Here is an 11,531-nt window from a genome sequence, read left to right as displayed (position 1 = left end):
ACAAAAGAGGGGGAATATTGGGAACTAAACAAATACCGTGGCCAACTATTGCTTGGTTTCTGCAATCTTGTAAAACAAATATTACGTCAAAACAGAATTGTATGCAACTTCTTTTATACTTTTTCCACTTTGATCTGAATATATATGTACCAGATTTGCTCCAGTTTTTGTTCGTTCAACAATGGTAATGTCCCATACGATATCAGCATTTTGCTGATGGTATAGCCATGTCTATTCTGGAATTCTTGCATTGGTGCATTACATTCACACTTGGGTCTATGTTTACTGAGTAAAATTCGTAAATAAATAAATTTGTATATAAAGTTGATATCGTGCATATCTTTATTTCATCTTTTATACCAGTAGAGAAAACAAATTTCTCTTGCAAATCCGGAGGGCTTTCGTGAAAGTTTGAATTCCTTTGCATCACACTTGCACTCTGTTACGAAATAATAAGTAGAACACACCTGGGAGGAAGATGGAGGGGAAAGATCGAGATGTTCTGGAACATAACAAAATACCATCACTTGATTCACTCGGTAGGCATGACATTTACTGTACAGATTTGACAACACACCCTCACTTGTCCAGTAAACATGTGTGACGTAGACTAGTTGTCCTTTACGTCCAGTGTGTTCAGACGCAGGAGCTACATATTATTACGGTATGTTTATATACAATAGAACAAGCACATATCGTTTTTGAAGGGGGAAGGGGCAACCAGAAAAAAAAACTATTTGACAACTTACCCGAAAAATATTTGACAAGTAAAAGAGGGTAAATTGTCCAAACTCGAAAATCCTAGTTTGGGTGGAGTGTCATTTCACAAACAAATTTTGCTAACATACTACCAAGGGATAATATACTGCAACCCAAAGGTGGGTTGCAGACCTTTCAATGAACATTTTCAACAGTAAAAGATTATGTTTGGGAAAAAGTGAGGGGGGTCCCCACCTCTTTCGGTACTACGTGCCAGCAGAATGGATGTAACATAGCCCTTGCAAGAATTAAGAAGTTTAGAATCTGAATTTTGCATTGAAGTACACATGTAGCTGAAGTTTATGAACTGAAAAAAAGAGAATGTAAAAACAGTTTCTATAGACCACCCAGATGACCTACATTCCTGATTTATTGGTAACCCTTTTGACGTTTGGTTACCTAGATGTATCAACCAAGCCTTAAAGTATAAATAATGAAGAGGGGTTAGCTTCATCCTACACGCATCATATTTACTAACATAGTACATTAAGTTTAATCTAGTTGTATCACAGCATTGATCAATTATTAATTATGAATTAACCTCATTTTCATCTAGTGGGGATTCTTTATTTTTGCGTATAAAACAAATATACAGTAAATGGAAAGAAAACCATTAAACTTTGAAATGTCAATGATTCTGACACTTGATTAGTTCTTGATCAAATTTCATCTTTAAAAAAAAAATAATATACAAGTATTCTTCATGACACAGGGAGCATATAAAGCGAATCGGATATACAAAACTTTGTTAAAAGGGATATTACATGTACATGTACTGTAATTGTTGATTTTCTAAAGATTGCTTTCTGGAACACTCATATACGAGTATGTAAATATGTAATATATTATTTTAAAAAATAAGTTCGTGTTGCATATGTATTATTTCAGCTTCAAGATCCAGATTACTCCTTTTAAAGAAGTGCTATTTATGAACAACAAATAGATAAATTAAGCCTTTCAAACTTAAGTTCTGTGTTGTTATTTTTTTAAGGTAACCAACCCAAGCTTCCTAAAAAGTTAAACCTTTTTTATCGCACACAAGATCTCTAACTCTTTTGGACATTGATTCTGAGTGGCATTTTAACGTTTGAAGAAGGGATATTTGTCATTCTTATGTTCATAAAACCAGCAGAGTGGAATTATGACTGTAACCTTAACTGATCCGGAATCGCCTCTGATAGCCAGTTTCCCAAGGCAAACCTTTTTAACCCGTCCACAAGGCAAGCACTCTGATAAAGAGGAACGGCTTCATTTTTCATTTATGTTAATAGGACTTTCGGGAGAGTATATATATAACTGTTCATGGAAGCCCCGTGTCTTTCCGTGTCAGATATTGATAATTTTATACCAATATCATTCTGAAAGATCTTGATTTGTCTTGGAGGTAAAAACTATAATAGTTCGTTTTAAATACTTAGGGACGCACGTCTTTATACATACAATGTATGTTTTTGCTAAGAACATACATGTAGGAATAGATTGAACTTATGTTTATTTTGGAGTGTTTCAATTTTTACTTCTCTGAACTAAATTCCAACTTCTGTATTCACAATATTCTATTTTACATATACTCTACATCTACTGTGTTATCTATTTCTAAGTAAGTATTCCTTAACAATTTAGAAAAAGAAACACTTATGCTTTTGTTCCAAATTTAAAATTTTTCCTCGATTTCGTCGTAATGAGGAATATAAAAGAAATATTTTGCCACCTGAATTTTACGTCGACACATTTTTAAGGTTCACTGTCGTAAATCATCTCGCCAAAAACATGTCCGTAAAACGCTTTACTCAAATGATGTCATCAAGCCGACGACAAGCGTGACGTAGCCCCAGGCTCTCACAGATGGTGAAAAATGGACAACTCCCACTGACCCTTGTTGTCAAGGTCAACTTGCTTCTGGCGCTATAGCCATATTAATCCATCTTTGACGAAACTGCTGGAGATTTTTTTTTTAATTTATTAGTTATCGTAATTGCTGACTCTGTAGAAAGATCGTTAGTACAGCATATTTTTAATTTCTCATCAATATAAAATTGTCCTTTAAACAAAGTATTCTTGCTAAAAGTATGCGAATAAGTACCTGTCCAGTTGTCGAGAAGACAAGCAGGACAATGGCTTTTTGGAGTGCACCCCAGAGCAAAATGACGAGACACTGTGATATGGCAGAGGGTGTGGTGATAACTTGTGCTGTGGTTTTTGACACCCACAGCGTCTGATTTCCTATTATCATCAAATATGGTCCTAGTTTCCAAATGTGTTCACTATAATTAATTTTCTTTTTTTTTACGTGACTCATCTAGATTCATTCATCTTTAACAATGACCAACTCGACGCACAGATTTTTTATCACATGAGGGTTATCCGTTTGAGGCAATAATTATGATATCATTATAAGCAATAAATATTTACATGCTACCTTAAAGTAGTCATAATACATATTTAAACAGATAGAAAATATGTCAGATGAAGCGTATGCTGTTATAAATTTAATCACTTACACATAATATACACAAGAGTTTATATGTACGAGTATATGACAAGAATTTATTTTTACATTTTCATTTGAACTTTACATCTGTATTTTATATCCCAAGCAAAGTGTCAAATAAAAGACTGGTACCTTGTGGTGGAAAAGGAGACTTTTCCTATCTCATAAAAGCCTTATTTATAAAAAGAAATTATTAAATTATAAATAATTATGTTAATTTTATTTAGCCTTCATTTTTTCGTCACAAATGCTTAAGATAGTTGGGCATTGGAAATTCAGTATACAGCTTTATGACGTCATAAAAAGGGATATTTTTGATTTCCACAATAAATTTCTTTTGTAAAAGTGAGACTGAGATCAAAAAGTGAGCTCACCTAAGTTTTATAGCCCCGAGTCTGATTTGACTGGCAGTGATCTGACGTCATAAAATTGGTTCGTCGGGAAAGAGAGCTTTCCAAGAGCATTTTATTTCTCCTTGTGCAGTTATCTACTGATGACCAATTCTCCCCCCTCCATTTTTTCAGTAATAGGAGATCGTGTATAATTCAAGCATCTTGAGAAACGATTGCAATTTATAATGAGGATTATCCTTAAATATACATGTATACTGTCAAAAGCGTGGCACTTCAATCATTGCTTTGTATTCAAAATAACATATCAGTTCAAAGCGAGGCGCTTTATTTGGCTAGAATTAGAAGTTAAATGAGCGTTCAACTGTATTAAAAACTGCATAAACATATAACTTTAGTTTCAATTAACTTTCTCGTTTACCGTTTTTAAACAAATGACCCCATATCAATTTTTCAGTAAGATTTTTTTATTACTTCTCTCAGTATTGGTTTTCTTGTCTTATAAGAATATTTTCGGGCCTTGCGTGGGATATCGAAATGAGTGTTGTGTAATATAATCTATACGTAAGTATCATAAAAAGTCTAGCCATATTTCATTTAAAATCTATGTGAAACAGAGACGTTCCAACAGACTCGGTAAGGAATCAAATCATACTTAAACACAGAGGGCTTTATGTGTCGTAATAAATACGAACCTTCAGTTAGTCGATTTAAATCTTTTTGACTTATTGAAAACTGGTAAAAGAAATATGATTTTGTTCTGTTTTTCTTTCTTGCTAAATATCAAAGGCGGAAGAGGGAGGGGTCATCTTCATGTTCTTAAATTTATAGGTCAATATGTTCAGGGAAGATCCAGGATTCTTGAAATGGGGGCAACCAGTTTGGGATCGGGGTGGGGGCCGAGGGGGGAAACCTCCGGAAGCTCTCGGGTTTTAGGAGTTTTTTTGAAGCAGTTTTTTTTTTTTGGACTTATTTTAGCTATATTTTAGGTGTACTTAATGTACCAACACCAAAATTTTGATTTATTAATCATATTTATATTTTTGATCACAAAAGGGGGGGGGGCTGCCCCCTCTAAATCCGCCGTTAATTATTATATCGACTGACGGAGCAGGGAAGCGGGGCCTCCTTTTTTTTTATGTAAAGGCGCCAGTATAAAATTTTATTATATATTCGTCTATTATATTCGAAGATTTTTGAATTTTAAATTCATTTTTTTATTCAGCAAATGTAAATCAGAACTTTTTTTTATAAAAAAAAAAAAAAAAATCTTAATTACATATGCACAGGTTTTCTAAAATCTGAATTAAGCATGGTTGAACTATGAAGCTATTCAAGCTACATTGTACTCAGTAGCTTGAATTGGTGCAAACTATAATTTTGATATTTAAACAAAATTTGATTTTAAGTTTGCATACCCTTTGTGCTTTCAACTTACAAAATCATTACTGTGCAGATACTATTATTTTCTCGCAGGCTGCATGAACGGGAACCCAATTTAGCTAACAGCAAGATTCCATGGGAATTAGTTACGTAACACAAAACAAGTAGAACCCATAACCAAATTAGATTTAATTTAATTGTATTTCTGGTAGAAAAAATATGTACACTTTTTATAAACGAATTTCACAGAATCTTCCTAATAATTTCACAAAAATCAAAATCCCTCCGCGAGGGAACTTCTAAATTAAAACAATAAATATCGAATTCAAAAGCTGATTTTTATGGAATTCTTCTCAATAATACCAATTATATTTCACATATATCAAAAATATCGTTTTGAAAACTGACTTAAATTCATCAGATTGTGTTCTCATTCGTCAATGCACTATACAATGTATTTTCATTTAAAATGTATAGAGAGCAATATAGAACACTGTTTGAAGACATTAATAGCTTGGAGCAAGGTTTTGGTATTCAGTATTAATAAGTTTTCACAAGAGATGATCCCATTGCAACTTCTTGGCCATTAAATCGATGCTGAACATGGTGCATTGTGTTCATATAATAGCCAAAAACTTGTTATTTTCGAAGATTCAAGATCGCAATGGCGTGACTGTTTGCCTTGCTCTTGGCAGCTAGTAAGGTTTTCGTCTGGGTAACTTCAATATCCAATGTTCTATAGCATCCCCGGTACATGCTGACTTTGCATGTATCGTATGCCGTCTGGTCTGGTAAATGTAATCACTAACTTATTTGATTTCTAGGAAGCTTCTGGATCCAATGTCCTCTAGGAACTGGTATCGTTAGTTCACCAACCTTAACCATATAAACGGCTAGTGTGCCAAATACATAGTAATTATTTATTGATAACATATTTTCTTAAAATAGTTTAACATGAAAGACATAATATATACTACTGATGTTGCCTACTTTTTATTCTAGTGATTCTCTTATAATTGGCACCTAAGAAGTTTTTGAAATAAGCAGAGTGGGGGGGGGGGGCACTACACCCACAAAATGGCACAAGTACTAAATGAACTACATCAAAATACCTTAGTGGCATCTCTTGGTCTTTGAATAATAATTAATGTATATATATATGTAGTATTTTTGTCTCTTTTTTATTCATCTATTATTTACAAGTCTACCTGACTAGTAAAAACTAAAAATTGCTTTTTGTATTGTCTTTCCAAAAATTTTATTTCAAAATGAACTTTGTTGTTATGACTGCTGACACAAATGAATGAACTCACAACAAGCGAGTTATCCCCAAAATAAAGAAAATATTCATTAATTATATAACACGTCAAAGTAGACAGGAATTCAGAGGTTATGTATTAAAAGTTCTTGAATATTTTTTTTATTCAATTTACGTATCAATTACATTGTTTACATTGAATAATTATCATAAGTGAATAACAGAGGGGAATAACTTCTCTTATAGCAGAGTAAATATTTCCATACATGATCATAATAGAGCCCCACCCAAACTCAAGAACTCCTATTTCAGTTACCATCAATTTCACAATTTTGGATAGAGTACTCTTTCTCATCATAATCATGCAACTTAGTTTATTTGCCCGAAACCCAGGAGCAAAGAAGATTTTTAAAGAATTAATGCATTTTCACCATATAATCAATAGACCCCCGCCCTAACACCAGAGCCCCTGACCCAGGGACCATGAATTTCACAATTTTGGAAGAGGCACTCTTGCTCATCCTATCTATGTACTTTGTCTGCTAAATACACAGGGAGAGAGAATATTTTTGAAGTATTAATGCATTTTCACTATATGATTCACAGAGCCTCACCCTAACACCAGAACCATTGACTTTGTGACCAAGAATTTCACAATTTTGGTAGGGGTTCAATGCTTATTACAATCATGCCAATGTTCAACCAGGAGTTAAAGAAGGAGATTTTTAAAGATTGCGTTTATTTTGACGGTTTTAGGCAATTTAGCCCACCCCTCAGGCCCTAGGGAGGCAGGGACATTGCATTTCACTATTTTGTTCCCCTTTACCCATAAATACTATATGCCAAAATGGTCTGAAGCAGTTCCAGAAAAGAAGCTAAAAATGTTCAGATATTAACACACATTGCACGACGCAAGACGACGGACAAAAACCTGAGTGACTCAGCAAAAAAAAAAAAAAAAAAAGGAAAAAAGGAAATCGAAAAATGTCGATTGTTGTTAATTGAATGCAAAATATATTACGTCATTTAAACAAACGTCACAGATAACATGCATGGTATTATTAACCAGCACCAATGCGCAATGCTTTCTTTAAATGAGGTAAAATAGGTGGGGTTATGCCGTCAACCATGTTAATTTATTATTTAACTTGACGATGTTGTAAATGTTGTACTTACTTCAACTTAGTAAATATCTATCCAAAATTGATAGTTGATATATATTTATTTAGAATTGTTAAATTAAAATTAAGTCGTTTGGACCCGTTTTTCACTTTTTAAGGAAAGTATGCAAGTTTTTGATGTTGACATGTTATAGCCGACGTCATAAAAAGATGGCGACGAAAGTACTGTGTATCCATTTATTGTGATTATTATTTACAATAAACTAAAAATGTTAAATCAAAGCTGTTTTTTTTCTACTTTGAACTCATAAATGCGTGAGGGTGGAAGTATCTTGGATTGTACGGAAATATTTTCTCCGTCGAAAATGGTTTTGTGTGTGCTCCGTTTCTCTTGACAACAAAAAGCGGCAATATGGAGTACACGGGAAGCAAATACGAAGGCGATTACAAAAATGGAAGGTATATCTGTTTTATTTAAGACTTATTTTAAAATTCTTTGAGAATAAATACACAAAATTGCTACGTTATGTCGTGGCAAGCGGCCAATATCAAAGAAATACCAACCAAACTTGAGAAAATTATTTTTTAAGAACGACCGAATTTACTCGACACAAGAAAATTTGTTGTGACTTATGATTTGAGTCATTTTATTTTCATAATTCAGTTTAAATAGAGTCATTCTTATAAAACCTCTCATTGTTGAATATTAGTTTGACATTATCATCAATAAATACTTGAATCTTGGCTTCTATTTCCACTTGATGGTAAAAACCTCTTCTTGTGTACATCGTCCCTCATACTATAGAGTGATTCCTAAGACATTGTTGAATAATAAAGTTATTAAAACCCGGTTCGTATGAAAAGAGTTAAATCTGCATGAGACGAGTTGCTGATTAGCTTTTCTCTTGCTGAATACTTCATAAATCAAGTAATGACCATATAAATCATGAGGCAGCGTACTACAGGACAGTGCAAAATGAGTCCTCTAAATGCAGATTTATCTAATGTTGACCGTATTAAAGACTGTAACCTGTCACTCTTTTTAAATTACTTAATATTTCTGAAAAGTGTTTTAAAAAATCCCCCCTTAGTATTAATCAACTTTTGCTTCAATCATTTCATATTGATATTTCTAAAGTAAAATGTAATATTTTATTCATATAAAAATTATTAAGTTTTTTTATGTACTGTGCAATGAATTCATCTTTTCTTGTGTCACTCTCTACCATCGGCTCATACATTCACCTCTGTCGTTGGCTCACGTATATCACAGTGATGAGCACAAAAAATAGTGCAGTTTTTTAAATTCATTATAATTAATGTCTGAGCTAATGATACTCCTTAAAGATAGATATTTACTAAATAGATCTAAAACTATTGGTTTAATTTGAAATAATCCTTGAAATATTATGTTTTTTACGTTATGTCAAAAATCTTGACGCAAGCCCATTGCAGAGGTGTCTGAGAGAGGAACGAACGATAACTCTGCATAGGAGATTGTTCTTGTGTATCAAATCTGATTTAGGAAAATTTCACACTAATTTTCTAATATATACTTGCAGACTTGAGGGAAAAGGGAAATATGAATTTCCTACGGAAACAAAATATGAAGGGGAAATGAAAGATGGCATGTTTCATGGTAAAGGAACCTTGTTTTTCCCAAATGGTAGTAAATATGATGCTACGTGGGAAAATGGCATAGCTGTAGAGGTAAGGAATTCAACTGACTGCATACTAAAAATAAAATTTTATTTTGCGTGTTAGAATAAAAAAATCTACATTTTTTAAGAACAGATAAAACTTTTTAATTAAAAAACGGAATTACTTGATATTTTAAGAATCTATCCATTAGATGTTATAAATGTCATAGAGTTACATTTTTATCCACAGGGAAAATACACATTTGCTGATGGATTGGCATATGAAGAAGAAAACTGGGAGTACTGTGATGGATATGACAGACGATTCTACACAGAAATTTGCAAAGGTTTAAAACCAGCAGGTAAGTACCCACAGAGTATATAAAGTACACTATCTAAACTTCTAGAATACAGTTTCTTTCATAAATTGACTTTTTCAAGGCAATAACATGCAAAATTTTGTGTCACTTTAATCTAACCACAGTCACATATGCAGTATATTCATATCAGAGCATGTTGTAGCATGGGAAAAGTTGGGTAAATTGTACAAGGTTTAATCAGTGCATAGAACATCTCTTAATCAAGAGGGGATACTTATTTCATCTGGTTTCTTGCCAGATTCTTCTAACTAGCAGTTTCTTACTAGCAATAGGCAAAATTCTCAACTTTTGTGAAGATATCAGATGAGAACAGAGGTTGATAAAGGATATTTTGATAAAAATTTAGTTTGTTGGACTTAAGTTGCAAACGAATAGTTTCTGGAGAAGAAATAGTGTTTAATATATAAGTAAATGAACAGCAAATAAACATTACATAGAAAAACTCGCTCTTAAAGGTTCAAATGCCTAAGAGAGATAACTCACACAAGGTTTAATGGCTATCATTCCCTCAAAAAACCAAGTTAAAAGGCAATTTTTATGTCAAATTTTGCAATGCAAGGTATGCAGAAATTGATCACATTTTCCTTTTTCTACAATATACTATAAAACTTCAAGTCAATGAAGATTACTTGCTTGCTTGTGGGTGAAAATATAAAGGTTGTCTTTATAATTAGATATTTACAACATTTGGGTTATTAAAAAATAAAAAATGAAATGACAATGAGAGTGAAGAGAACAGATGGCTGTTCTCTGGAAAAAATATATACTGAAGTGGAAGGAATCAAAGAATGTCAAAGTAAATTCCATTGTTTTACAGTTTTTAGGGAAAAAAGGACCATTTGTAAATTTCTTTTTAGCTATAGGCTTGAATGTTTCTGTCTATGTGTGTGATGGTGTCTGGTTCTAGTATCTGTGGATATCATTAAATCAGTGGGGACTAATTCTTGTATGAAATTATAATTTAGACTTCTTTTGAAAACTTATTATCACTAAAACAAAATTTTATATGAGTGAACAGAAAGACAATGAATGTTAAATACAGAGAGCTGCTCACATTGAGTTCTTTATTTCTTTTAAAGGCAGATCACAATTGACCAACCGTGTGCCACCCAGAGAAATCCCTGAGGGTTGTTATGACTGTGGGGATGGTTTCTATAACCCTAAGACAAGAGTCGTTGTTGATTATAATCATAAATTTTTAAGAAATGCAGGTGAGTTATTATTAATGAAATGCAAGATTATTCATTGAAGTTTATTATAAATGGCACCATATGTTAAGAAAATAAATAAAAATATTCAAGTATGTTTCTGAATCTTTAAAGGTCCTTGATATTAAAAAAAATCAGTTTATATCAACCTTTTTTTTTTAGATGATGATGAACATGACTGGATTGTTAAAACATGTCGGAAAGGTTGGGATGAATATGTGGGATATAAGAAATCTGCTTGTGGGATTTAAAAAAAAAACTTGTTCACTTTTAAAATTTTTGTAAATTATTTCAGAAATGGATACAAAGATGTAAATCATATAAAATTGTGTACAGTCATTTATTGTAAATATTTTTCATCATATGTGGATTTCATTCATTTGTATAAATTCATTATATCATTGCTTCATTGTTTGTTTTAATAAAAATGAGTTAGGGGAAGAAACTCTTTTTATAATATGTAAATGACCTTATATGTATTAAACCATGTAAATAACGATATTTTAAACACAAGTCTCTTTCGAGGCAATTGGACTAATTATATGAACTATTTTGTGGGAAAAAGTGCAACTGCACTTGAAAGATTTTTTTAAAAAGAATTATCACTTACAACACTTCCTCTTTCAATCATACAGCAAGGAGATGCATTTTGTATGGTATCCGGATAGGGCATTTGTAAAAGCTCAACAGCGTATTCAGAAAACACGCCATCGCGCCAACAGCGTGTTGTGTGTTAGCGTGACGGCGTGTTTTTCTGAACGCGCTGTTGAGTTTTTGCAAATGGCCCTATCCAGACACCATAATTTTGAAATAATTTATCAGATTAAGTTTTTTTGTTTTTTTTTTTGGTTTTGGTTTTTGGTTTTTGTGAGAGCAGCAATACTCTACATCAAACTGGAGGAGTAGCAGATGTAATAACAGAATTTGTTTAAAAATGCACC

At 32.6% G+C, this 11,531-nt stretch overlaps 3 protein-coding genes across 3 annotated transcripts in view; 2 read left to right on the top strand and 1 right to left on the bottom strand.

The window, feature by feature from the left end:
* The window catches only part of LOC133197422 (ribonuclease 3-like), a 141,340-nt gene that overhangs the window by 67,637 nt on the left and 62,172 nt on the right, over nt 1-11,531 (top strand). The window lies entirely within an intron of this gene.
* The window catches only part of LOC133197424 (geranylgeranyl transferase type-2 subunit beta-like), a 163,952-nt gene that overhangs the window by 133,417 nt on the left and 19,004 nt on the right, over nt 1-11,531 (bottom strand). The gene's annotated exons all lie outside the window — the stretch shown is intronic.
* On the top strand, nt 7,757-10,980 carry LOC133196462 (MORN repeat-containing protein 5-like). Its single transcript, XM_061332356.1, has 5 exons — nt 7,757-7,821; nt 8,925-9,072; nt 9,253-9,364; nt 10,462-10,593; nt 10,753-10,980. The coding sequence occupies exons 1-5, from the start codon at nt 7,775-7,777 to the stop codon at nt 10,839-10,841; spliced, it is 528 nt and encodes a 175-aa protein (XP_061188340.1). The 5' UTR covers nt 7,757-7,774; the 3' UTR covers nt 10,842-10,980.

The sequence above is a fragment of the Saccostrea echinata genome, unplaced genomic scaffold, assembly GCF_033153115.1.
Source record: "Saccostrea echinata isolate AGI-Se365-2 ecotype Australia unplaced genomic scaffold, CSIRO_AGI_Sech_v1 ptg000030l, whole genome shotgun sequence".
Classification (NCBI taxonomy): Eukaryota; Metazoa; Mollusca; class Bivalvia; order Ostreida; family Ostreidae; genus Saccostrea; species Saccostrea echinata.
Note: the sequence above shows the minus strand (reverse complement) of the source record. Positions and strands in the feature narration are given on the sequence as shown.